Genomic DNA, 25,197 nt, shown 5'->3' on the forward strand with positions numbered 1-25,197 from the left:
TTGTGATCAGTGCGCACAGTGAAAGCGCTCCCCAGGAGATACTGGCGAAAAGGGGACGTAAACTCTGTCATGACCAGCAGTTCCCACTGCGTTGTGCAATAATTCTGTTCAGTTTTGGACGGCTTTCGACTCCCGTAGGCCAGCACACGCTCCTCGTCCTTCTGAACTTGCGAGAGGACACCGCCGATGCAAACATCGCTTGCGTCGATGTCCATTATCATGTCGCCTGGGTTACCCACTCGACTTAGGAGCGGAGCGGTGGTGGTGAGAAGGCGCTTGAATTCGTCGAAAGCTGCCTGACATTCCTGAGTCCACTTGAACAAGTTATTTTTCTTAGTCAGTACAATCTTATAGTAACTTCAGATAATATGAGGCAAGGCCCACAAAGGGCCCAGGTAGGTGTTGTGCATTGATAGGAGCAGTTTTGGCAATTAGCAAGTTATTAATAATGATCAATGATAAATATTAATATTCATAAAATTATTACTGAAATCAGTAATCAGGGTACCACCCTGTGAACAGGGACTAATTATCCAAACCTGTGCTCTCAGTCTCAAAAGGGTGTTCACCTAAAATAGCAATATTTATGATATTGATATTTCAGACTGAACAGGGGAAAGTCAGTTAATTCAAGCACTGACTAAGGCTTCTTCACAATATACATGTAAATAACACTAGGAAACTTCTCTTAAGGTATAACAGAATTTATTAACAACAGTGAAATCAATTTACAACCAACAACACTTATGATAATAAACAACTATTACTACAGTACTACACAATCAACACAAATAACAAACGATCCGCTTCTAGTGGATCTGTTGAGGTAGATATGTGCGTAAATAGACTATGTGCGTGCTCCCTATGTGTGTGTATGGAATGTGTGCAATTATGTGTCGTGAGTATATGAATCTGTGAATATGTGAGTGTGTGTGTGTGCGCACGTGTGTGTGTCCTAAACACGAGTGACTAGGCACAAGATGGCGGACGTAACCGCGTAGGTGACGTCAAGACCGAGGGGCTAGACACAAAATAGCGTACGTAGCCGCGTCGATGACGTCGCGCTAGGACGATGGCGGAGGTACCTGGGCGGAGACTTTTGTAATGGCGAAATCATACATGTGTGTTTAACAAAGGGGTCGTTTCAGAAGGGAGGTTTGAATCCCAACCTGAAAGGACCACACGCCCAAATATCTACGGCCCTGAGAGTGTGTTAGTATCAGAGATAAAAAGAGGGGGAAACCTTCAAAGCTCACGCGACCTCGAATGAATCCTACGCCTATCTGTTATTACGAAGTGACGCGCCGCCGCGTCTCTTAATTCCCAATCAACAGATGGCGTTCTGAATCCAACCAGGACAGCGGAGCAACACTCACCAAGTCTGATTGCGTTAGACAACAATGAAACGAAAACTGTGAGGTAACAGAAAAGAAGTATGGTGATACACGAAGTGAGGATTTCAGCTCGGCCAGTGAGTGGAGATCCTTTTAAGGCCAAATTTACCGTACACGTGGTAACCCCTGCAAAGACGTAAGGGGTCCTTCTGTCTACAATGGTCCGACTACTTACAGTTTTCTCACTGTTCGAAATGGCTGAATGAAAGTCCGTTCTTCGTTTATATGGGGCGCGGGTTGGCCTTAGAGGACCCCGCCTGCCGGTGAGCTGGGGGTTTACAGTAGTCCTGTAGTCCCGCTGTGCCGGGCATGATGGGTAATGCAGTCTTTGCCTCTGATTCCGGACAATGTTCTGTGCTTTGTCAGAGAAGAGGCTTTCTCTGGTCAGAGTCTGTATGGTGAGGTGCAACATGTCTCTTGACGGTAGAATAGGCAGTACTTTGCAGGTTTCAGTTTGAGATTCGCCTAGTGTAGTCCGCTGAAAACCTTATCCAGCTGCTTCAGCATCTCTGACACATCCCTGCCCATCACGATTATGTCATCCAAAAAGACCAGGCAGGTCTCCCATTCCATGCTGGCCAAGAAGTGGCCCATCAGCAACGGAAATGTCGCCGGAGCATTGGAACAGCGGGGGAGCTGCTGGTATTCAGTTTAGACTGGGCTGTGCTCTTTGGCTGCAGGGATTTGGCAGATTGGAGGAACCCCGAAATTGATGGTTATGGCAGTGTTACCAGGATTGAAGATGCAAAGAGGCACATCTCTAAGGGGTTGTGTGGTTCCCTGGTTGCATGAAGCTGGTGATATATTCAATTCCAATTACAAAATTCTATTTTATTTGTATAGCGCAAAATCACAACATTCATTGTTTCAAGGCACTTAATATAGTGAGGTCAATATTACAGTAAAAACCCAACAAGAGGACAGTTGTATAACCACCGCTTTAATCTCTACCATCCTGATACTTATAATTACAAAATTAACACTGACACTTATAAATGCAATGATCCTGCAGCTCTGGAGTCAGAGATACACTAGCAGAGAGAGAAAACACAAACAGTTAGTGACATGTAATGTCAACATATCGGGGGAGGGAGGAGTTGTATAACAGTTGCCTTAATCTCTACCAGATACTTAAATTAACAAAAATAGTACTAGTAGGATGAGAGAGAGAAAATGGGGGAGAAAGAAGATGTGGTCAGGAAGAGAGGTAGCAAAGAGAGGGGGGAGAGGAAAAGTGAGAGAGAGGAAATAAGCAGAGTGTAAGGTGGCGTCCCCCGGTCTAGGGCGACATCCACCCCCGCCTGTCTAGGCTTACTCTGGCTCCCTGATCACTACTCTGAGAGGAGTAGTGAGAGGGAGAAAAGTTGAGAGATGTAGAAGTGAGGATCTTCTGATGGTCAACACTACTATAACTATAAGATTTCTCAAAGAGGAAGGTTTTAAGTCTAACTTTAAATGTAGAGAGGGTATCTGCCTCCCTGACACAAACTGGGAGCTCGTTTCCAGGGGAGAGGAGCCTGGTGGCTGAAGGCTCTGCCTCCCGTTCTACCACAAGTAGCCCTGCGTTTACAGAGCGAAGCGATCTATTGGGATAATATGGAACTATGAGCTCTGTAAGATATGATGGAGCCTGATTATTAAGAGCTTTGTAGGAGAGGAGCAGGATTTTGAATTCAACCCTGAATTTTACAGGAAGACAATGTAGAGACGCTAACACAGGAGAAATATGATCTCTTTTCTAGTTCCTATCAGAACTCGTGCTGCAGCATTTTTGATTAACTTCAGGCTGTTAACAGACTTATTGGGGCATCCTAACAGTAATGAATTATAGTAGTCCAGTCTAGAAGTGAGAATTGCATGGACTAGTTTTTCAGCATCATTTTGAGATATGCTGCTGCCCGCTTGGTGGTTTCATGGTTGTCACTTGGACTAGCGTGTGAGGTCTCTGCTCCAGTAGTTTCTGGCCAATTTCCACGTCACCTACAGCATTGGGGAAATTTCAATGCCTATGGCGTCCTGCTCAGGTTCAGTAATGTTGCTGTAGGCCATTGACACTACTATATATGTTGTCTCTTAAAACGTGGAGAGCCTCACCCAGATTGCGGACATGCCATCTCAATTGAACAGCCACTGCAGCATCATGCTCTGGAGAAGGGCCATATGCATTCTCCACCTCCTCCGCTATGCGACTGTAGTACCTCTGAGAAGACCGGGGGTTACTATGGATGATTGTTCCTGCTGCACCTATGAGGCAGAACTTTAACTTGACAGCCTGTGGCCCAATCCCACTTCAGGGCGATGCCGATACCGATTTTTTATTCATCAGCCTTAGCCGATGACCGATACGGACTGCCGATTTTCTTGAGCCCATATTTGGAGCTGATACTACTTTTGCACCCTCAATTTAATAGTTAAATAGAATTAAATTCAGTGGGTTGTCTCGTCTGATCTGAGGTCTTAGTCAAAGCTCGCCTCCCTGGGTAGAGGGAGACGAGGCTCACGTCGCTCTCGAGCATCTCGGGAGTTCCCACCGCACGGGACTTGTTCGCCCGCGAACGGGATCCCCTGATCAGAGCTTGCAGCGCGGTCAGCGCGGAGACTAAAAAAATCCACCAGCAGCCGCACTCGACTCTGTGCGGGGCCCGACGGGGGCGCCGCCAGTCCCAGCCTGCCGAAGCACTGAGGGGAAAGGCGGGGAAGAGAAGGAGGGTACGGGGGGAGAAGAGCCAGCCGATGAGCAGAGAGAGCGCAAGGATGTGGAGGATGCGTAAAACAGCAACCACGAGCCTTGAGGAGATGCGTCTGCATACAGGGACGAGGCCCAGAGGCTGGTTTGGTTGTGCTCAGCCAACAACCTGAAAATAAACAAAAAAAAACAAAGAACACAAAAATGATTTCAGAAAGCGCAGCACAGACCCTCTCCAGTTACTTATTGATGGTGACTGTGTGTAGAGGGTTAAAAACTTCAAATTTCGGTAACCTCACCTGGTCTGTTAACATCGCGGCTATTGAAAAGGAAAGTTCTGAACAGCTGCTGGTGACGTTCTACCATTGAGAGTATTCTGGTGTACTGCATTACAGTCTGTTACGCCGGCTGTACAGCAGCAGACAAAAAGGCTCTGCAGAGGGTAATAAATACGGCACAAAAATTCATTGTTTGTCCTCTCGATTCTTTGGAAGACATTGCTGACACTCGCTACCTCAGCAGAGCCTCAACCATCACAAGCGACTGTACTCACCCAGGATACCATCTGTTTGACTTCCTGCCCTATGGGAAGCGCTACAAATCGCTCAAAACCCGAACAAACAGACTCAAACACCTTTTCCCCCGCAGCTATAAGAACTCTGAACGGACTAAAACATACAAGTTGAATGTTTTTAGTTTTATGGTGATAACCAATGTGAAATATACTTAATGTGCAATTTCTCAATGCAGTTTTTAAACTACTACATTTATTTATTTATGTATTATTATCGGATGTAACGTATGAATTAATGTCTGGAGAATAGGGGTGTTGAAATTAATCTTTTCTGCGATGCGGAAATGGACGTTGCTGCATCGATGAAGTGACGGACCATTTACCCTTTACTTGTTTTTTTTTCCGACCACGGCTGGACAATAAAGTTTTATCTGTTTATATCGGACCCATCTCAGCCAAGAATTGATGCTGTAACCGAGCGTTTAGAGTTACGCCTGTACTGTTTTATTTATATGAAACCGTAGTATGAACCAGTGTGATCAGAGATGGAACAACAACAACTATATTTATTACCGTCAAACACACTTACAGCGCGTCAGCTCCCTTCTTCCGTCCTGCCCTTCACAATAAAAGCCCAATTTAAAATCACTATCACTATTTTGCTGATGCGACCCCAAAACAGATTTGAAATGAAATGTAATGTAACATTAATAAAATAACTTACACTAAGTTGCTTTTTGCTACTTTTCTTTAGAGCAGTTTAAATAATAAAATAAAAAAGAGGTTCATATATCGACTGCTCTAATTCATTGATGAAAACTTAGCCATGATGTGCAGTAATATCGAAAATGGAGGAGATACATCGTGATATCAAATCTAATCTTTGACAGGATAATCGTAATCGAATCATGAGACCAGTGAAGATTCACACCCCTAGTGGAGAATATGTTTTTTAACTAGTAGCCCCTTCTGGAGTAGCACTTTACATTCGTTTTATGTTTTTAATGATACAGTGACAATAAAGGCATTCTATTCTATCCTTTTCAAAGACTTGCAGGTTGGGGTTAGATTTATCAGAGACTTTAAGTTGGCCGTAGGTGTGAGTGTAAGTGTGAATGGTTGTTTGGCTCTGCGATTCGTTGGTGACCTGTCCAGGGTGAACCCAATCTAGCCCAATATCAACTGGGCTTGGGATTTAAGGTCCTGCCTTAAATCACTTTTGGTGGGTACTAACCATTGCAAACCAGGACCCAACAAGACCTGCAGTTTTAGAGACATAGTCGTCACAATTTGACCTTTGTCAAAGTCGCTCAGATTCTTACGTTTTCCTGCTTCCAGCACATCAACTTCGAGGACTAATTTAATATATTCTAATATATCCCACCCACTGACAGGTGCCACTGTAACCAGATAATGAATGTTATTCCCTTAACCTTTCAGTGTTCATAATGTTGTTGGTGTATGTGGTGGATGATTTGTCGATTGTTTTCACAGAAGCAGTGAAGTGAGTTTTAATAAAGGAAAAAATGGAAACAGTTTGAGTGATGCTGTAGTCAGAGCTTTATTAACATTCATCCAAGTAATTCAATTCTTCTTGTTTATCAATTACACCCAAACAAGGCAGAGGTGTCACTGATTAATTACTGATGACAAGTAATTCTACAGAGAGAAGCAACTTAGACAAGCGAACACCACACTACTGCAGTGTTGTTCAACTCGCTCTGGCTCTCCTCCCAAGAGACACAGTAGATAGCAGCACTAAGAGTTATGTAAATGTTTCCAGGATGCCATGATTTTAATTAGAAGTCAGTGGTGCAGTTGTTTGTGGGAGACTGTCTGAGACTAACCTCCAAATGCCAGTACAGTTCAGTTGCAGCTTAACATTTATGGCTCGATTCTCTTTAGTGTGATCAAAGCAAAGTGCAAAATCTGTGGCATAATCAGAGCTGCAGGATGGTTCCGTTTGCAAACCTGAGAGAGTGCGGAGTAACATTCAACAGCTGGAACATGCAGTGGAGAAGACCCAGATAAAATGCCAAAATGGCTGCACCTGTCATCAAACAAACATTCTCCCTCCCTGCCACTGCTGCCAATGAAATCCTCATGTCAGCCACTATACCAGCGGTCCCCAACCTTTTTTGCGCCAAAGACTGGTTTAATTTTAGGTTTCTTGTTTCTCTGCAACGACACGGTCCCATCTAGGAGTAATGGGAGACAATGACACCCGAAGTGTGTTGCTTATGTCCAGTCTACTCCGTAATTTTGTTTTGGTTGCTGTCACTGCAGAAAATCCCGCTTCACACAAATAGGATGTCAGAAATGGCAACAGGGTTTTCAGTGCTGTTGTGGCGATCTCAGGGTATTCTGCTGTGATTTTAATCCAGAACACCGGCAGAGTTGTTGTTTCGAACATACTTTTAAGGCCGCCGTCATTTGCGATCTCCAGCAGTTGATCTTCTTCTTGCATAGACATGCTGGATTCCCCTGGTTTGTTGACAAATGGGTCGCGGATATATTCCTTGGCAGTTCATGGGTCTTTTGTGGTTGGGAGGTGGCGCTCAAACTCGTTTAAAAGCAAAGACAGGTGATCGTGCACCAGCTGGGTGAATGAAGGCTCGGGCTCAGTCTCTTCCAAAATCTCTGCGAATGTTTGAAACATGTCAAATATACCTCTGTTCACGCGCCGTCCCCACAAATCCAGTTTGGCTTTAAATGCAGCTACTTTATCTGCCAACTTGAAGACAGTTGTCATTTTCCCCTGAAGTGACCGATTAAGTTTATTGAGCAGGTTGAATATGTCGCACAAGTTAGCGAGTTTTGCGACCCATTCCTCGTCACTGAAATGTGCTGCCAGCGGTGACTTTTTTTCTGAGAGAAATCTCTGCAGCGGCTCTCGTGATTCAAACACTCTGGCCAGCAATCTCCCTCGGGATAATCATCTTAATTCTGTGTGTAAGAGAAGGTGTCTGTACTCCGTGTCCATCTCCTCACAAAGCTGCTCGAACAGGCGCGAGTTAAGGCCGTGTGCTTTGTTATGGTTATAAGTTTAACGACATCATTCAATACGCTGTTAAGTTCTGCTAGCCAGCATTTCCCTGTGAATGACACAATGCGTAGACTCACATTCAGGTGCAACCTCCTTAATCCGAGTAGTTAAACCAGACAGCCGTCCGGTCATGGCAGCAGCTCCGTCTGTGCATATGCCGACACAAAAGGACCATTTCAGTTTTCCTGATATATAATCATCCAGTGACTTGAATAGTTCTGCGGCTGTGGTTTTGGTTGGCAACGATAGTGTAGTTTCTTTTCGTCCATATACGGAATGAGAAGGGAATATGTGTTTATATCTCTTTCTTTGGAATGCCAAGTTAGGGGCCTCCTGATGACCCCTCACCTTTCCTTGTGGCCCCCTTTAAATTCCTTGTCTTACATAGTATAACTTGAACCAGATGTTCTTGCTCAAGTAAACAACGGACCTATAAATGTAACCCCCAAGAAGAGTCGGAAGGGTTGTCATTTTGGCCGGACACTCTCCAAGCTCTGCAGTGCTTGTAATCGATGCTGGTCTTTTTGTAATAAACCTTTATATACAATCAAGACGGTGTCGGCGGACTTCTCTTCAATACATCTTCACATCATCGATACTTAGTATACAACAATAGTGCACATAACATATCCTCATGCACATCCTCCTGATAAAGATATCGCACATAAACAAGTAGTATTGCCTTGTTGTCAATATCTGTAGACTCGTCAACCTGGAGTGCGTACCACGGTGATGCATTAATCCTCTCCAACAATTGTGTCTCAATGTCCTCTGCTATTTCCTCAATGCGCCGAGTGACGGTGCTAGCCGAAAGAGGCACCTGTGCTATCCTTTTAACCGCAGCCTCTCCTAGAAGTTCACGGCAAATGTCTTTAGTGGCGGGCAGAATCAATTCTTCACCAATGGTGAATGGCTTCTTAGCCTTAACAATACGATTAGCCACCAAGTATGATGCTCTCAGTGCACTCGCATTTGTTGATGTGGTGGCCCTCAGTAATTGCTTCTGTCCTTCTTGTTCATGCTTTTTTCTTTCAAAATACTCCGAAGGCTTATCTTTTAATGCAGGGTGCTTGGTCTCCAAGTGGCGAAGCAGTTTTGAAGGCTTCATTGCCTCATTAGAGAGCCGTATTATGCAGAGCGGACTTGGTGTGCGGGAATCACCTGTTGCGATAAATCCATATTTTAAGTAGGACTCCTGGTATTGTAAATGCAGCTTTCTTTTTCTTGGAAGTTGTAGGCTCTTCTTCCGTCTCCTCGCTGGGCCTTTTCCCCTTCGCAAAGAAACTTTCCAAAGACTTTTGTTTTTTACTCATTTTGCTAGCTTGTGGGTTTAATTTGAGCGGCAACGTATCGCGTAACAGAGACAAGCGTCAAGAGTGCGTCATAGACGGATGTAACAGAGGGAATCCGGTCATTTTTCAAAATAAAACATCGTTCATCGCCTAATAAATAAAACGGAAATAATGTAAGTTATTTATTCTTTCTTGTTGGCCCGGGGTTGGGGACCGCTGCACTATACAACTCAACTAATATGAAATATTAATTTTATTATTATAAGCCTATTATTTATTTTCAAAAGTATCAATATTATTATTACTGTTATTGATTGGTGCTGCGTTGATAAATGAACTGCATTGATATAGTTATTTGTGAGTCTAAATGACCACTCAAAAGTGCTTTACACTACAGATCACACACACACGGATGCACGCACACACACATACACTCCACCTGCACAGCAATCAGAGGCAGTTCATGGTTCAGGATCTTGCCCAAGGACAAATCAACATATGGACAAGAGGAGCCTGGGATCGAAATATCAACCCACTGATTAGTGGACGACCTGCTCTACCTCCTACCTATCATTGCTTGTTATTAATAATAACAGTATATAATAATCATTATAACAACCAGTCAGATGGTGCTCGAATACAGTTACACAACTGTTCCTGGTCTCTCTCTCTCCCAACTTTCCTTTCAACCCAACCTGGTCTTGGCTCATGGGTTTCAGGTTTCCCAGACGACGACCCTGATGTCTTGGTGACCTTTTGACTCTTCCTCCTAGCGTGTTGATCATCGAGGGTGAGGTCGAATTGTCAAATTGGCTTAGGGAAGTTTCCTAAATCAAGTGACCCAGAAGTATTTCATCTGAAAATTGCCTGATGTAGCCGCTGCATTTTTTGTAGTCCATCTTCCGGAAATTTGTAGTCTCACCACAGCAGACGCATGTAAATAACATCCGCTGTCGCATGATGACGTAATTTATTGAAAGTCAAGTTGGATTCTCTGAGCACTTCTTTTATCTTCATATGACTGATAACTTTGGTGATCTCTTGACTCTATGCAGCTTTTCCTGTGAAGACAAATAACAATGCCAGATGCAGCCATGGTGAAGACGATGACTGATTCCAGACAAACTAACAAACTCTGAGTCTTTTGTGTGCAGGTGAAGCAGATTATGGAGGAAGCAGTGACTAAGAAATTTGTCCACGAAGACAGTAGCCATGTCATCGCTCTGTGCAGTAAGTGTGCTCTTCTCTTTTTCTCTGGACACACACGCTCACACACACACACACACACACATTGTCTCTTACTCTTTCATTGTCTGCCTGCAACTATGCTGCTGCATCATTGGAAAAATAATAATCACAGTGCAGCCAACGGAAGCCAATTTCAAAGACAGGCTTAGCTTTAGACCTGTGTGTGTGTGTGTGTGTGTGTGTGTGTGTGTGTGTGTGTGTGTGTGTGTGTGTGTGTGTGTGTGTGTGTGTGTGTGTGTGTGTGTGTGTGTGTGTGTGTGTGAGTCACAGCCTCTGTGCTGGTCAGAGAGCTGAATATACCTGTGTGGAAGCTTCTTGTCTGATTTATGGGATTTAGACAATTACTGAAGGGACAATACAAGAAACTAGAGAGATCTTAAATACATACGTTTCAATTGATAAGACTCTGAATCATTTTTTATATGCTGGGACCATAGACTATAAAAATGTCTGAAGCCTATATTTTCTGTAATGACCAGCAGAGGGCAACTCCACTTGTTGTTTCTATAGAAGTCTATGAGTAAATTAATACTTCTCACTTGATTTATAACGTCAGTAAACATTTTCCTGAGGAGTGTATGGTTCATCTCTAGTTTCAAGTCTTCTTCAATACAACATGATGTTTATTTTGTACATTGTGGTCCATTTACAGTCAAATAGACCATATAGCAATGTATGTATTGGAGTCTGGATCCAGCGTGATTGACAGCAATTCAGAACATATAATACAGAAAAAGATGTTCCTGGTGATTTATACAGGGTGTCATTAAGTAGGTTTTCCAGCGCGATTCAATTGTTTACAATACTCACAGCACTGTCTGCAAGACAGCTGCGCACTGAGCAGATGATGTTGCCGACAGGAGTGAAGCATGGTTTCACTAGAGCCTGACCGGTATTAATTTTTGTGGACCGATGCCGATATCAATATTAGGGAGTACAAGATTCCCGATAGCAATATATCAGCCGATATTCTTTTATATATTTATATAAACACATTTTTTGCAATGATCCCTTAAATGTGGTTATCAAACACTTTATCAAAGATATGTAATCGAGGGAGGATATTTTACAGTTTAACAATAAACTTTATTATCACAAATGAGTCATCATGCACTGAACAGTAAAACTTAAAAAACACAAATAGAACAAAATATATATAACTTCAATTTAGAAAATAAACGTAGAATTTGAGAGGCAAGCCTATATATAAAAAAAAAATTAACAAACTTCCATTCTTTTTCAAGAATTTATTACATTCCTTAGTGCCAATCGAATCGACAACACGCTTATCATGCTTGTTTACTGGTTAACCATGTTAACCACCTAGTTAGCTGAGTTCTTTCCAACCTTATGCTCCGACAGCACCATATAAATTAAATTGACCCCTGTGGGCCACTATGATTCATTGCATTAAAAGTGTGACTACTGTAAGAGCAGAGTTCATTATCCGTCACCATCAGCAGGTCAAACCGCTTTTCTCCAGAAATAGTTTTTCAATTTTAACCATAGTTGTACGATATTCAGTGGCAAATTGTCCCAATTCAGGGCCCGCCTATTTGGGAGGACGTAACTTACGCAGACGACGGAGACCTACCGCCTTCATTGCCAGGCAACTGAGCTGCAGCGTTCCACCGTAGGAGAAATCTCTGAAATGATGGAGCCAGAAATTTTGGTTTTCCCGGAGGAAGTAGAGACGCTTCACCGCCGTTGTGTGATGTATCTCAGGCATAAAATAAACTGGTTAATCTTTGTAATATTATTTTACAACGGTTTATTAATGTATGCTTCATTTAATTTCACTTTGATGATATAATTTCATATCTACAATAACCAGAGGTGGAATGTAAGCAAATACAGTCACTTGTGTACTGTATTTATTTACAATTTTTCATACCTTTCCTGTCCACTGAAAGCCACATATCTCAAAATGTATTGATCTTAATATGATGATTTTGCAGCATTGCTGTAGGACTAAGTACCAAAAGAGTACAAAGTAGTTAAAATCAGCTAAACTTTAAAAGACCAGCATCAGTAAATTGCAACATGCACATGAATGCAGAAGTAATATTAATTAAAAAAACATATATATATATATTATTAGTTCTGGGTGGTATGAGGAAAAAGTTAAAAATTATACAGGTTTTCGAGGTATATCACGTTATTGTTTTTATTTTTTTTACAGATTACGTGTTGAATTATTCAGGGAGATTGTTTTATAATGACGTATTCTACTGTCAGGAGGATTATACAGTATAGAAAAACATTTTGTCATCACAAGATATCTAGCAGGCTAAATATCTGGACAAGTCGGCAAGCCCAAATCCTGAAGTGTGAGCCGTGCTGTGTGTGTGAGCGTCGACCAGGAAACCCGGGGGAGGAACTGTAGCACAACAGCACAACAGCACAACAACATTCTTCCCCTATATTATCTGCCTTTCCGTGTTTCTGAACAAATCATCTCGCAGAGTATTTGCAGGACTTGTTTTTGTTGTGTGCGTTTTCACTGTCACAGATGTCGCCAATTTTCCCGTGTCATGACTCGCGTGTTTTCGTGACAAAAATTTCTCCTGGTGAAAGATCGCGTGGTCTGTGACCCCCTGTCGTCGATGAGTCACGTAGTGTGAACAGCACAACAACTGAAGGCCTTGCAGTTACAAGAAAGCAAGTTCTGTTCAAGAGCTATAGCACGCCTTTTAGTGGTGCAGCAGTGAAAAGGGGCGGACCCCTCAAACAGCGCCACAGCACTCTTCCCCACGTTCCAACCATTACCATGTTGCGGTAAGCCCTTGTTTCAATAGCATCAAGAGTCAAAGGCATCAGGGATGAGGCAGGTAATAAAATATTACAAAAAATATACAATTTGGCCTTGGCTCTCAACTCTCGATTTCACCCTAAATCCACAGAACACAACTTCTTAAAATCAGTTTCATGCTTCATCTCAGAATTAGTTTTTTCTCATATTGAGCACAGAGAAAAAATCCAATAAAGTATGACATTTTTTTTGTAACACATAAGAACTTCCTGGTGGACCTGGCTTACATCAGCACGATTAAAAAGTGTGTATGCATTGACTCTTCTGATGAAAAATCAATACATACATATTACAAATCTCTTAGTGCTGCACTGTTCTAATTATAGCTGCTGTTGTTTCCTCTCTGACGTTTGTAGTAGGTTACTTTAACGAGACAAATAACTGCGAGTCATTGTAGAAATCCTGCTGGATGCCCACATGACCCCTTCAACGAAATTATATTGTCGTCCTCTTGAACCTTTATTGTGTTCTTTGCTCATGTGCAAATTGTACAGTGTGTATGTGAGTGACACACACACACACACACCAGGACTGGTGCCAGGACTGCCCAGGTCAGTCTCTTATCTCCTCCCATGTGTCCAGATAGCATGACGCTATCCTTCTTCTTCTTGTCGCGATTCCAGCGGTGTAGATAGGCTTTTGTTAGCAGTAACACCTTTCATCCAGGAGAAGACTGCACTGTATCACTGTGCTTGAAGTGCGTACATAAAATAGTCTGGTGCACAGGTGGCGCATGCAATGACAAAAATCTCTGTAGTCTATTTTAATGAGTGTGTTTTTACACATTTCTTACCTTTATACCATTTTTTATTGACTGATAAAACTATGCTTTTTAAAAAATTATTTTAATCACTGTCTGTTAGGGCTGGGCAATATGGACCAAAAATCATATCTCGATATTTTATTGCTAAATGGCGATACTCGATATATATCTCAATATTTGTTCTGGGAAAGAAATAACAAAAACAAAGTCAGTTCCAAGTCAAATCAACATGTGCCAAATGTCACATAAAAACCAGCTGCACAATATCAACATGTACATGAAATTGACACAAAAATAAACTACTGGTTTGTTAAATAACAAAAAGTAATTATATTAAATCAAGATTTTACTTAAATTAAATCTATTAAAAAAATGCACCTTTCTTGCATAACAGAATACACAGAGCTGTGCACACAAGGCGCAGCAAGGCAAATGAAGCTTGCAACATTTGTTTCGGTGCAGAAGGCTGCGAAGGCTTCAAGTTATTGGTTGCAAGGACTATGTTTTTACACACTCGTCGTACTGCACTCCATGGCGCTGTTGTAAATGGTGGTAGAGATTCGTCGTGCTCAATCTTTTAGTTGCAACCTGTTTGCGGCATTCTCTACACATCTGAAACTTTGAATCCAAACCATCTCCAAATGATCGAGCCAGTATTTTTATTTTTACTAACCAACTCCTCTTCGGTTGCTTGCTTCTCGTTTTATGTCTGTGTCCGTGTTGGTGCTGCATGGGAGAGGACAGACAGGGAGAGGAGAACTGGCTGCTCCACGAAACTACTCTACACTCTGTGAAACTACTCTATGCAGCTGGGTTAGCTCGCAGCAGCAGGCTAAAGTCCGGTGATATGCTATTGACCACTCACTTGGTTAACGAGCAGCTTATTTTCAGTCGCAGCACAGCAAAAATCGGGTAGAAGTTCTCTTTTACTCACATAACATACTCAGATTATATATCTGATAATCAGAATAATGGCGAAATTTGGAAAATCCACCCATGAACTACCGTGCCTCTCCCGTCTCTCTCAGGTCTCCCAGACTCTCTCTCTCTCCTCCCACGTCAGCCCATTAACAAGTGCACACCTAGGATTACACATACTTTCTCAAAGACACTCAGAATAAACAGTTCTTCATCAAATAAATCAAATAAAAACACATACATGCATTTTTTTCTAACAATCTTAACATTTTTAACCATGAACATCCCATGTCACCATACAATGAAATATATGTATTTTAACCATCTTAACAGATGCTATTTATTTATCTTTTTTTACTACAAACAACTATGTGTATTAATATTTTCAACCTGGCTACAGATATATTTTAAAAACTCAATATATAATATCGCCCAGCCCTACTGTGTTTTTTTCTTTTTAGCTGTATATGGATTTTTTATTTTACCTTTGTGCAGGACTGTGTCCATTACCTGCTTTCAGTCACACACACGCTTTTAGCTACTGATAGAGTCAGAGTGTAATACTGGAAACATGTTGTGCACAAACAAACCTGTGCTTACATAATTTTGCTGGATGTTGGTTGTGCTTCTCATAGAACGTTAAAAGATTTTACTCATGGAACACGAGAATACAAGAGCTGTTTTCATACATGCACTGCAGTCGCGATATTTTTTAGAACTTTTCCAACCAGACCCCAGGTAAAATTTCCAGAAAATGTCAGAGTGAGTCCATGTGAGACAGTAGGAAAATCTCCAGAAATTTTTTGGGGTTCATTTCTGAAAACAACTGTTCAGTCATCAGTCATCATATATTATATTTAGATTTCATTTGCTGTTCATAATTAGTGGTTTAATCTTATCTTATCTTGAAAATAATTTTGCCTCATACAGTATGTAGGTTAATGTGATCAGACTGTACTCGTACTGTTGGCTCTGTCTCATCAGTTCTGCACTGAGAACCTTCAGGCGAACCCAACCATGACGTCTGTGTAATGCAGACTAATCATCAGCCTCTGGAGCTTGGAGACTCTGGGGAAAGGTGAAAGGTAAAAGGTTGTGTGCTAATGATAAGCATGATATCAGTGCAGGAATGAGTCACTCCAGGCTCACTCTCCCGAGTGTCCTTCCTAATACCTGTTAAATCTGGTACATCTGCTAATTAAGGCCACATTAATTCCAATGTTTCAAGGTTAAAAAAATGGTGAGTTGTATCTGTTTGGCTTAGAAACTGGATTAACTAGAACAAATATTTGTTTTACAAAGTAAGAGAAAACAAAGATAACAATACGCCATTTATTTATAGCATTTGTAGCTTGTATGCTTGTCCACTCATTGAATTGCATTGAAATCAAATGCAAATGACTCAAGGCAAAAAAAATGTATCTTCTGTCTGAGTCCATCGCCACGATGTTAAAGTGTCATTTGTGAAAATGACCAAATAGGTTTATCAGGGAGGAAAGAGAGGGCATATTGTCTCAGCAGAACTGTCACTCAAGGTCAGTTGTTTCACGATGTATTTTATCTTTATACAATTTTTATTTAAGAATTAACAGGGGGTGTCCTGTTACCCTAATGGTTAATACAACCAGCAACTTACCACACTGTCACTATCTAATAAAAGCAAAACCTAAAAAAGACTTGTATATAGCCACTGTAATGGAAAAATGTATGCAGTTGAATCAGGAAGATGGACAGCGTGGATGTCTTGGGCAGAGCTCAGTATATTGAGGAGACTTCTGGTTCGTTACACAGATCAACAAGTGGACAGTGCATGGTGTCCTAAAAACCTCTGTATCCCAGTCAGTGATGTATTTAACTATCAGAATCATGTCGTCATCAAACGGACATAAATGGCTCCATGGTAGCTCCTCTGTTACAAGATGTATTTCAACTATAATCTAAGACTATGACGCTCAGAGACTTAGGCACTGTGAGGTAACGAACACCACGACTATTCCCTCGTTTCAGAGACAGACTGCTACCAAAGAGAGAGAGCTAAAGTCTGTACACCGCTGTTTATTCACTGCTCTCACACCTTTTTCTCTTCACATCTCGCTCTCTTTCAGTGTGTGTGTGTGTAATTATAATTGCAAATCAAATCGCAATATCTGTCAGAAAAATCGCAATTAGATATTTTCCCTAAATCGTTCAGCCCTAACTCACAGCTCTCTCCCTCTCGCTAACACAGTGTTTTACACTCTTTGCTCCCAAAGCTTAGCTAGTTAGCTTTAGCAGCTAACAATGGCTTCTTCCTCTGCTGTCTCTTGCTCTGTGCTCCATGTTTAGTTACTCCTCTGATTCCTTTAGCAATAATGGTACTCGTAATAAGTGTAGTTTATTTGCCAGGATGGAGACGAGGCTCAGTCTTTTAGAAGCATGGCTCCGCACCATGGAGTGTATATCCTTAGCTGATACTGTTTGCCAGTTCCTGCTAGCCAGGGCGGTAGACCAGGTGTAGCTTCTTTAGCTCCCCCAGCAGCTCCCAAGCAGCCAGGACGATAGGGCGGCAGGTAAACTGAGGCCCACGGTTCACCACCAACCACCTTCGCGTCTCCAACAAATTCTACCCGCTCAGCGTCACACCTGCTGAGAAAACAACTCTGGTCATAAGTGTTGTGCATTGATAGGAGCAGTTTTGGCAATTAGCAAGTTATTAAAAATTATCAATGATAAATATTAATATTCATAAAATTATTACTGAAATCAGTAATCGGGGCACCACCCTGTGGACAGGGACTAATTATCCAAACCTGTGATCTCAGTCTCAAAAGGGTGTTCACCTGAAATAGCAATATTTATGATATTGATATTTCAGACTGAACAAGGAAAGTCGGTGAATTCAAGCACTGACTCTGTCAACATGCCTTCGTCACAATATACATGAAAATAACACTGGGAAACTTCTCTTTAAGGTGTAACAGAATTAATTAACAACAGTGAAATCAATTTACAACCAACAACACTTATGATAATAAACCTCTATTATATACTAGTACTACACGTCTCTCCAGCGCCTGTCGGCAGGTGATGGCATTCACTGCGCAGGTCTTGGATACTGGCAGCCACTCATCTCTGAACTCCCAGGGTGTACCCTGTTCAGCACCTAGCTTTGCTAGGCGGTTGGCTTCGTCATTTCCGTTCTTGTCCGGACCGGAGGTTTGTGAATGGCTTTTGACCTTCTTCCAATACACGGTCATCCCTTGATCGGTTACAAGACGGTCACAAGCCAGGAAGAGTTCAGAGTTTTTGACTTCCTTGTTCCGTGCGCTTCGCATGCCGTTATCTTTCCACATGGGGAAGTGAGAAATGAAGCTGTGACAAGCGTAATTGGAGTCCGAGCAGATCACCAGTTGCACCATAGCCAGCTTGGTGGCTTGTTGGAGCGCGATGAGTACTGCAGCTATCTCCGCGTACTAACTCGTTTTGTTACCCAGCCAGGAGTTGTTTGGTTCTTCAACGCTGCGGTTGACCCAGACAATACCGGCTCCTGCTCGGATCTGGCTCTCATGGTGATATGAGCAGCCGTCCACGTAGACTCTTGGGAGGTCTAAGCAGGCATTCTCGTCGTGGTAGAGGTGGTTGAAGGGGAGTGACGGAGTGGTGATGACTAGGGACTGGGGACTCGATTGCCCTTCACAGTCGCAGTGGTGACATTCGGCCAGACCCTGGCTTAAAGCCATTTTGTGGTTCTGGGCATACTTGACCTCAACATCATAGCCCTGCAGCGCAATCATCCAAGAGGCGATGCGGCTGTTGGAAACTCGTCCTTCTCTCAGTCTCTGGCTGTTCAAGAAGGTGACAGGTTGATGACAAGTTTCGATGATCACCTTCTGACCCCCGATGTAGCTGCGGAAGTGTTCTACCGCCCACACGGTGGCGAGAAGGGCCTTTTCGCAGTCTGAGAATTTGACCTCGACGCTGCTTAAGGGTCGGCTCGCGTAGGCGACAACTCGCTTGTCGGTGTCATGCTTCTGTGCCAGAGCGGCACCGAGGCATTGGGGAGAGAAGCTTGCTTCAAGGTGAAACTCTTTGTCTTTGTCTGAGTAGGCAAGGCAAGAGGCGGAACAGAGTTTCTCTTTTAGCTGCTGGAAGGAATGCTCTTGTGGTTCTCCCCACTCGAACGGTTTGTCTTTTCGAAGGAGCTCTGTGAGGGGTCTGGCTATCTCCGCGTAGTCCTCGACGAACTGCCGGGAGTAGTTGCAGACGCAAAAAAGCTTCTGAGCTCAGATACACATTTTGGGGCTTTGATGTCGCGGATGGCTCGGATTCTACCCGATTGGGGCTCGATGCCATCGGGACCCACCGTCAGACCCACATACTCAACCTTGGCGCGGCACGACTGGCCTTTGGCGATTGCAAGTTTGGCTCCTGCGGCAGCAAGTTGGCTGAGCACGTGTCAGATCTCGGCGAGGTGTTCGTCAAACATCCTGCTCCTCATAAGGATGTCGTCCACATAGATGAGGTGGCCGCGTGCAGCCGCGTCGCTCATGGCTTTGTGGAGAAAGATGTTGAACTCAGCTGGGGAGTTCGAATACCCAAAAGGTAATGGTTCCATGTGTACTGGCGGTTGCCAAAGGAGAATGCCAGTTTGTACTGGTCAGATGGGTCCACTCTCATGGTCCAGAAACCGTTAGCCACGTCTACTGTTGAAAAGAAGCAGGCCCCATTCACCTTGGCCAGTTCTTGGTCCAAGTGAATCATGCGCCAGCGGGAAAGTGGAACTTGTTTGTTCAGTGGGCGGTAGTCGATGGTGAGCAGCCACTTGCCAGTTGGTTTCAGCACTGGCCAGATGGGTGAGTTGTAAGTGGAATTACACTCCCTGATGATTTGCTTCTGCAGCAATTTGTCGAGAATCTCTTGGATCGACTCGTAGGCAGCAAGGCGAATTCTGTACTGACGTACGAACGTTGGCTGCGCGTTCGGGTCAGTGGGGATGCGGACGGTGTGTAAGTCGGTGACTCCACAGTCCTGAGAGTCCTTAGAGAAAATGTGCTGGAAATCATGGAACAACTTTCGAAGCGCATCTCTCTGTTCCTGTGTTGACAGTGCATCAGCTTTCGCGAGCTGCTGATCAACTCAAAGGTTGATATGGGTTCCTCTGCTGGAGGGCAGGCGTCGGTGCTCGTTGAAGATGCGTCTCCTGGTTGAGCCACCAGAGCGTATACGACCATGTCGCCTCCAGTTCCCAGAGTGGCGCTTCAAATTGCTTCGCTCTGCAGCTTCTCATGGCGGTTAATGGAAATCATTCTGGTCGGGAGAGTGAAAAGAACATCTCCCAAGCTGTCATCTCTGGCTACGGATGGAGGCAGCTCTCCTATGACTGGAACTGTCAGTTCAAAGTCATGGAAAGAGCTGTCGATCAACATTCCCAGCGGCTGTCGTGCTGTCACCAGAACAGGTGCGTAGGTCAGGTTTTGGACCAGAAGGTGAGCTGAGCAGTTGTTCAGCTCAAGTAAGGGCGTGCCGCAGATGGACAGTCTGAGCTCACCAAAGCGGGGTAAGGGCTGGAAGAATGCCTGTGTGCCAGGGATCTTCTGTCCCTTAAAGATCATCAAGCAGATGGGGATGCCTGCTGTTTGAGCAGGGATGGTCAAGTCGACTTCGCTCGCAACTTGACATGCCTGGGGGATGGTTTGACCTGACAGCATGTGATCTGGTTCAGAAAGAAGAGGGTATCTCTCGGTGTTAGCCTGGGACCACAGGACTTGGTTCACTGTGTCCAGCTGAACGCCGAGTCTGACCAAAAGGTCAGCCCCTACAAAGACAGGAAGGGGGAGTCGAGGCACCACACTCACGAAATGCACCACCTGTTTCCCTCCGATGCGTATGGAGACAGCGCACATCCCAATCGCTTTGAGGGGGGTTTGTGGTGTTTCCGCTGAGGGCCAGCGATGAGTTCTCTGTGCAAAGGATGGAGGAGGTTGGTGTTGACACAAGTCGTTGTATAGGTCCTGGCTGATGGCGGTCTTTTCAGACCAGAGTGCCAGGAGCACTTCTGGACTCGCGGTGCAATTGATATGTATGCCTCTGACCATTTGGGGGCTGTGTTCGTTTTTTCCATGAGCAAAGGAATGACTCATGGCTTTGCATAGAGTCTTGGTCCTCGCCCTGCGGCGGTTGAGGGCTCGCAGGTGGCGTGGAAGGATCAGAGCCAGGATCAGGCTCTGGAAAAGGCATGAGCATCGGCAAGGGTCCTCTGGAATCCTGGATGGCAGCAACATGTCTGTCTGGGATGGGTCGCCCTTCCCTCAGGCCATGTGGTCTTGGGGTTTCGATCTGAGCCCACATGTGTCCACGATGGCAATCGATAAGGGGAGCCAACCGATCCAGCAGGTCCTGGCCGATAAGAAGGGGTTCTGTATCAATTGTGCAGATAAAGATGGGATGAACAAGAGTCATCTCCTGAAAAGTTATGTCAAGCCATGCACGTCGGGTGATGGGTGACCTAACGAAAAAAAAAATCGAAAATCAACAATCCAATCAAAAAGTCAAATCAAATTTTAGATTAATCCCAACCATCAACTCAAGATTCCAAAATCAAGACTATTGACTTCAAAATTAATTCAAATTTTTCAACTCCAAATTTCAAATTAAAGGTCAAATTTGTTATTATACAGGTATATTGTGACAAAGCTTTGTATTTTCAGAGCCTCACACGGGGCGTCATTTGTTGTGCATTGATAGGAGCAGTTTTGGCAATTAGCAAGTTAATAATAATTGTTCTTGTTCTGACAAATGGCATAGAAATTGAAAATCGAATAATATTTCCTCAAAACCCTCTGCCAGATCAGACCTTAGTTAAATTTCAATTCTGGATTATTAACTATACTGCATTTGGAGAAAAGTTTTATTACAGCAGGTGTCTAACAGAAAACTCTTTAAGTAAATAAAAGGAAAAATTTTATCAATATATACCCCCCTGCCATGTGTCGATACAGTGCAGGATAGTTATCAAAACGTTACTCAAGTCAAGTCAACTTTATTGTCAATTCCTGCAGTATTGTTCCAAACATACAGAGGAATTGAAAAAACGTTTGTCTCGGAACCACGGTGCAATAGTGCAAAACAAAAAAACTAAACAGAAAATAAGATACGTAATATATACAATAAATAAATTGTAAATAGTGCAAAAGTTGTGTGTTGATGATGTTGTTGATAGTACATCAGCCTCACATTCCACACTCGACACTGTCACTCCTCTGAAAAAGAGGATAGTCAGGGGAGGATAGCTCCATGGTTTAATGCACAAACACGCGCTATAGAAAACAGATGTAACATTAAAAAATTAAAAAAATGAATCAGATTCATCCCACTAATAGCAGTTTGGTTCTGCTAGAGATTTCTCCCTGTTAAAAGGGATTTTTTTTCTCTCCACAGTCGACAAGTGCTGCTCATTGTGGGAACTGTTGGGTTTCTCTGTAATATTGTGAGGTCTCGACCTCACTATGTAAAGTGTCTTGAGATGATGTATGTTGTGATTTGGCGCTATACAAGTAAAGTTGAATTGAATTGAAATTAACAGAAATAGAAGAAATTGGATAAGGGGAAATGCTTTCTCAGAGCAGTGTAGATAACAGTCAATTTTTATACAAAAACAGCGGATTGACCTTAACCTATTCAGCCACACTCATCTAACCAGATAATGATGATGATAATTTTTTATTGTTAACCAAACGACATTAGTCTTGGAGTGGCAGAAAACATTTGAGGCTCTTTTGGCATTTTGGGCAAAAAAACAACAACCTTTAGACAAGACAATGCTAACATGTATGGAAAACATCTGGCGCATGCTCTTTTAGCTCTCCCATTTCTTCAATTCAATTTTTCAATTCAATTTTATTTGTATAGCGCCAAATCACAATAAACATGGACTCAAGGCACTTTACATAGTGAGGAGGTGACCTAACAACATTAAAGAAGAAACCCAACAGTTCCCACAATGAGCAGCACTTGGTGACTTTTAGGGGACAAAACTCCCTTTTCACAGGAAGGAATCTCTCACAGAACCAGAATCAGTTGTGGGAGAAACATCTGCCACAACTGGTTGGTGAGAGGAGAGAAATGTGGGAGAGAGGACATGAGGGCAGAAAGAGAGGGAGAGAAGAGAGAGAGAGAGAGAAAACAGTTGTACTACAGTTGCTTTAATGATTGATAATTTTTCAAATCAAATTCACTGTAGTTGGTACATTGTTTGGTTAGGAGTGAGAGAAATAAAGAGAGTTTAAAAAAGAAGAAAAGACATAATTTGATTAACTGGGAACGTATTGAGGAGTAGAGCAGAAGAAAGGGAAAGATCGATGAGCAAGAGAGGAAGGGTAGGCCCCGAAGCAGCTAATGGGCTCATTAGAAAAGTCGTGGTCATGTAATGACCTGCCACCGAATGGACAGCGGGGGCTCCATGCACTGCAGACAGATGAAAAGACAGAAATAGAAACAAGACATTGGAAAGAAAAGACAGTAATAACGAGGAAAAATGAGAGACATATTTAATTTTACCAATGGTAATACTGAATGGGCTTATTACCGGGGTGTCCACTTCATTACATTTATTTTTCAGTTAGATTTAATTGGATTCTTATTGTGATCAAAAATGTCCAATTATACATGGAGATGAAAAATATCCTGTTAATCAGCATGATAAGCAGTTTAAAGTCATCATCACTGTTTAACAGATATAATATAATGAGCTATACATACACAAACAAAGACTATATGACCCTCAGCAACCCTCTAATATACCATGAATGATAAAATACCCTTAACGAGACTGGGACGATTCAAGGACAATACATTTTAATATGGAACGACTCAGTGCAACTGATTTATTATTTTGATGTGATTCGATGCGATTCGACAAGATACGATTCAATGACATACGATTCTGTCATGATTCTGCCCCATGACTTTTTGTTGACTCTTTAAGTCTTTTTGGTTCATTCATGGACAGTTGATTTTGATTTGGGTGTTCCCTTTGTGCTTTTCCTTGTGTATTGGTTTCTTGGTCCCTTGTTGTTGTTTCCTGTTTTATTTTGAAATCCCTTTCCTTGTGTTGCTTAACTTCCTGTCCTGTGTCTAGTTTCTGGTGTCTTGTTTTTCCTGTGTCTCCTGCACCTGTTCCTAATGTGTCTCACCTGTGTTCAATGTGCACTGCCCTCCTTGTGTGTATTTAGTCTCTGTACTTCCCTTTGTCTATGTTGGGTCGTCTTGTTGTCTTCCCGGGTATGTTCCTGTTGTTTTTCCAAAGTCTGTTCCTGAGACGTCTGTTCCTCTGATTTTCCCCAGTCTGTTCCTGCTGTTTCCCCCGGTCTGTTCCTGCTGTTTCCCCCAAACTGTTTCTGCTGTTTCCCCCCGTCTGTTTCTGCTGTTTTCCCCGAGTCTGAATCTGCTATTTGCCCCATTCTGTTTTTGTGCTTTTCCCCCCTGGCTCCAGTATTTGGGTTACCTGTTTTTGCCGCTCTTGTGGACACCTTTAGTTGTATTTTGGTTTTTGTTTATTATTAAATATCCTTTTTTCGCCACCTCTGCATTTGGGTCCTGCTTCCTGCTTAAACCGTGACACGATTCAATCTGATAGTTAATATTCATTCAATTTAAACGTTCATTTTCCATTATAAATGAAAATTAGCCAATTCTATAGAAGCAGCATTGCCTACCTTGAAATAAATATATTAAGGAAAAGGAAAAATATATCAATTCAGAACTGCATGTCTGAATACTGTCTCATAAAATACTATAATAATGTCTATCTCACACATCCATGCCCAGGTGCCCCACTTTGACAGTTTATTAGGGGAAAAACCAAGATTATTAAATTAACAAATTATTTCTACTCACAGCACCAGTTTTGTATTTGAGAGGATTTTTGCACAGAAATGTATTAACGTAATTTAAAGTTATTGCACACAAATATTCAGATTCAAGTGTACAAAATATTTCACCATTTCACAAAACATTTTATCTCCACAAAGTTTTTTTTCTTCAGTGAAAGCTATGTGGCTCATCTATTGTATATGAAATGCATTGCTGTCCTATTAAGCCATCATTAAGTATCATGTCAAACTTAATGCAGGAATAAAAACACTGTAGATGACCCTGAAGTTCAGCTTAATACAGACACAGAATGCTCAGTGACCTCTAATACATCTTTATGTTGGGTAGCAACAAAAAAAACTTGATTTTTAAATGAAACTGGCTGCTGCTCATAGAAGAAACTGTGAACTTTTTAAGTTTCTTAAACTTTATACCTTACACACGGAGAAATGTTTATACAGTAGATGCTTGTGGTTGTCCGGATTTTTCTTCAGGAAAATCAATTGATCGACACGATCATGTCTGAGTACGATGCGTTGCGAAGAAGCAATAACTCCAGCAGTGGTGAAAACTTTTTCTGATGCCACATTGGGGTATAAATACAGAGGTATTTCTTTGCAAGAGACGACAGTAGTGGTAGGTCCATATGTGCTTTCCACCATTGTAGAGGGTTGT

At 42.6% G+C, this 25,197-nt stretch overlaps 1 protein-coding gene across 5 annotated transcripts in view; it reads left to right on the forward strand.

The window, feature by feature from the left end:
- Positions 1–25,197, forward strand: part of sgsm2 (small G protein signaling modulator 2) — an 83,049-nt gene that overhangs the window by 7,951 nt on the left and 49,901 nt on the right. For all 5 annotated transcript variants that reach the window (XM_047335701.1, XM_047335703.1, XM_047335702.1 and 2 more), the window contains exon 2: positions 10,087–10,162. In XM_047335701.1, the coding sequence (XP_047191657.1) occupies positions 10,087–10,162 (76 nt within the window). The remainder of the gene's footprint in view (positions 1–10,086; positions 10,163–25,197) is intronic.

The sequence above is a fragment of the Scophthalmus maximus genome, chromosome 11 (genome assembly GCF_022379125.1).
Source record: "Scophthalmus maximus strain ysfricsl-2021 chromosome 11, ASM2237912v1, whole genome shotgun sequence".
In the NCBI taxonomy this organism is placed as follows: domain Eukaryota; kingdom Metazoa; phylum Chordata; class Actinopteri; order Pleuronectiformes; family Scophthalmidae; genus Scophthalmus; species Scophthalmus maximus.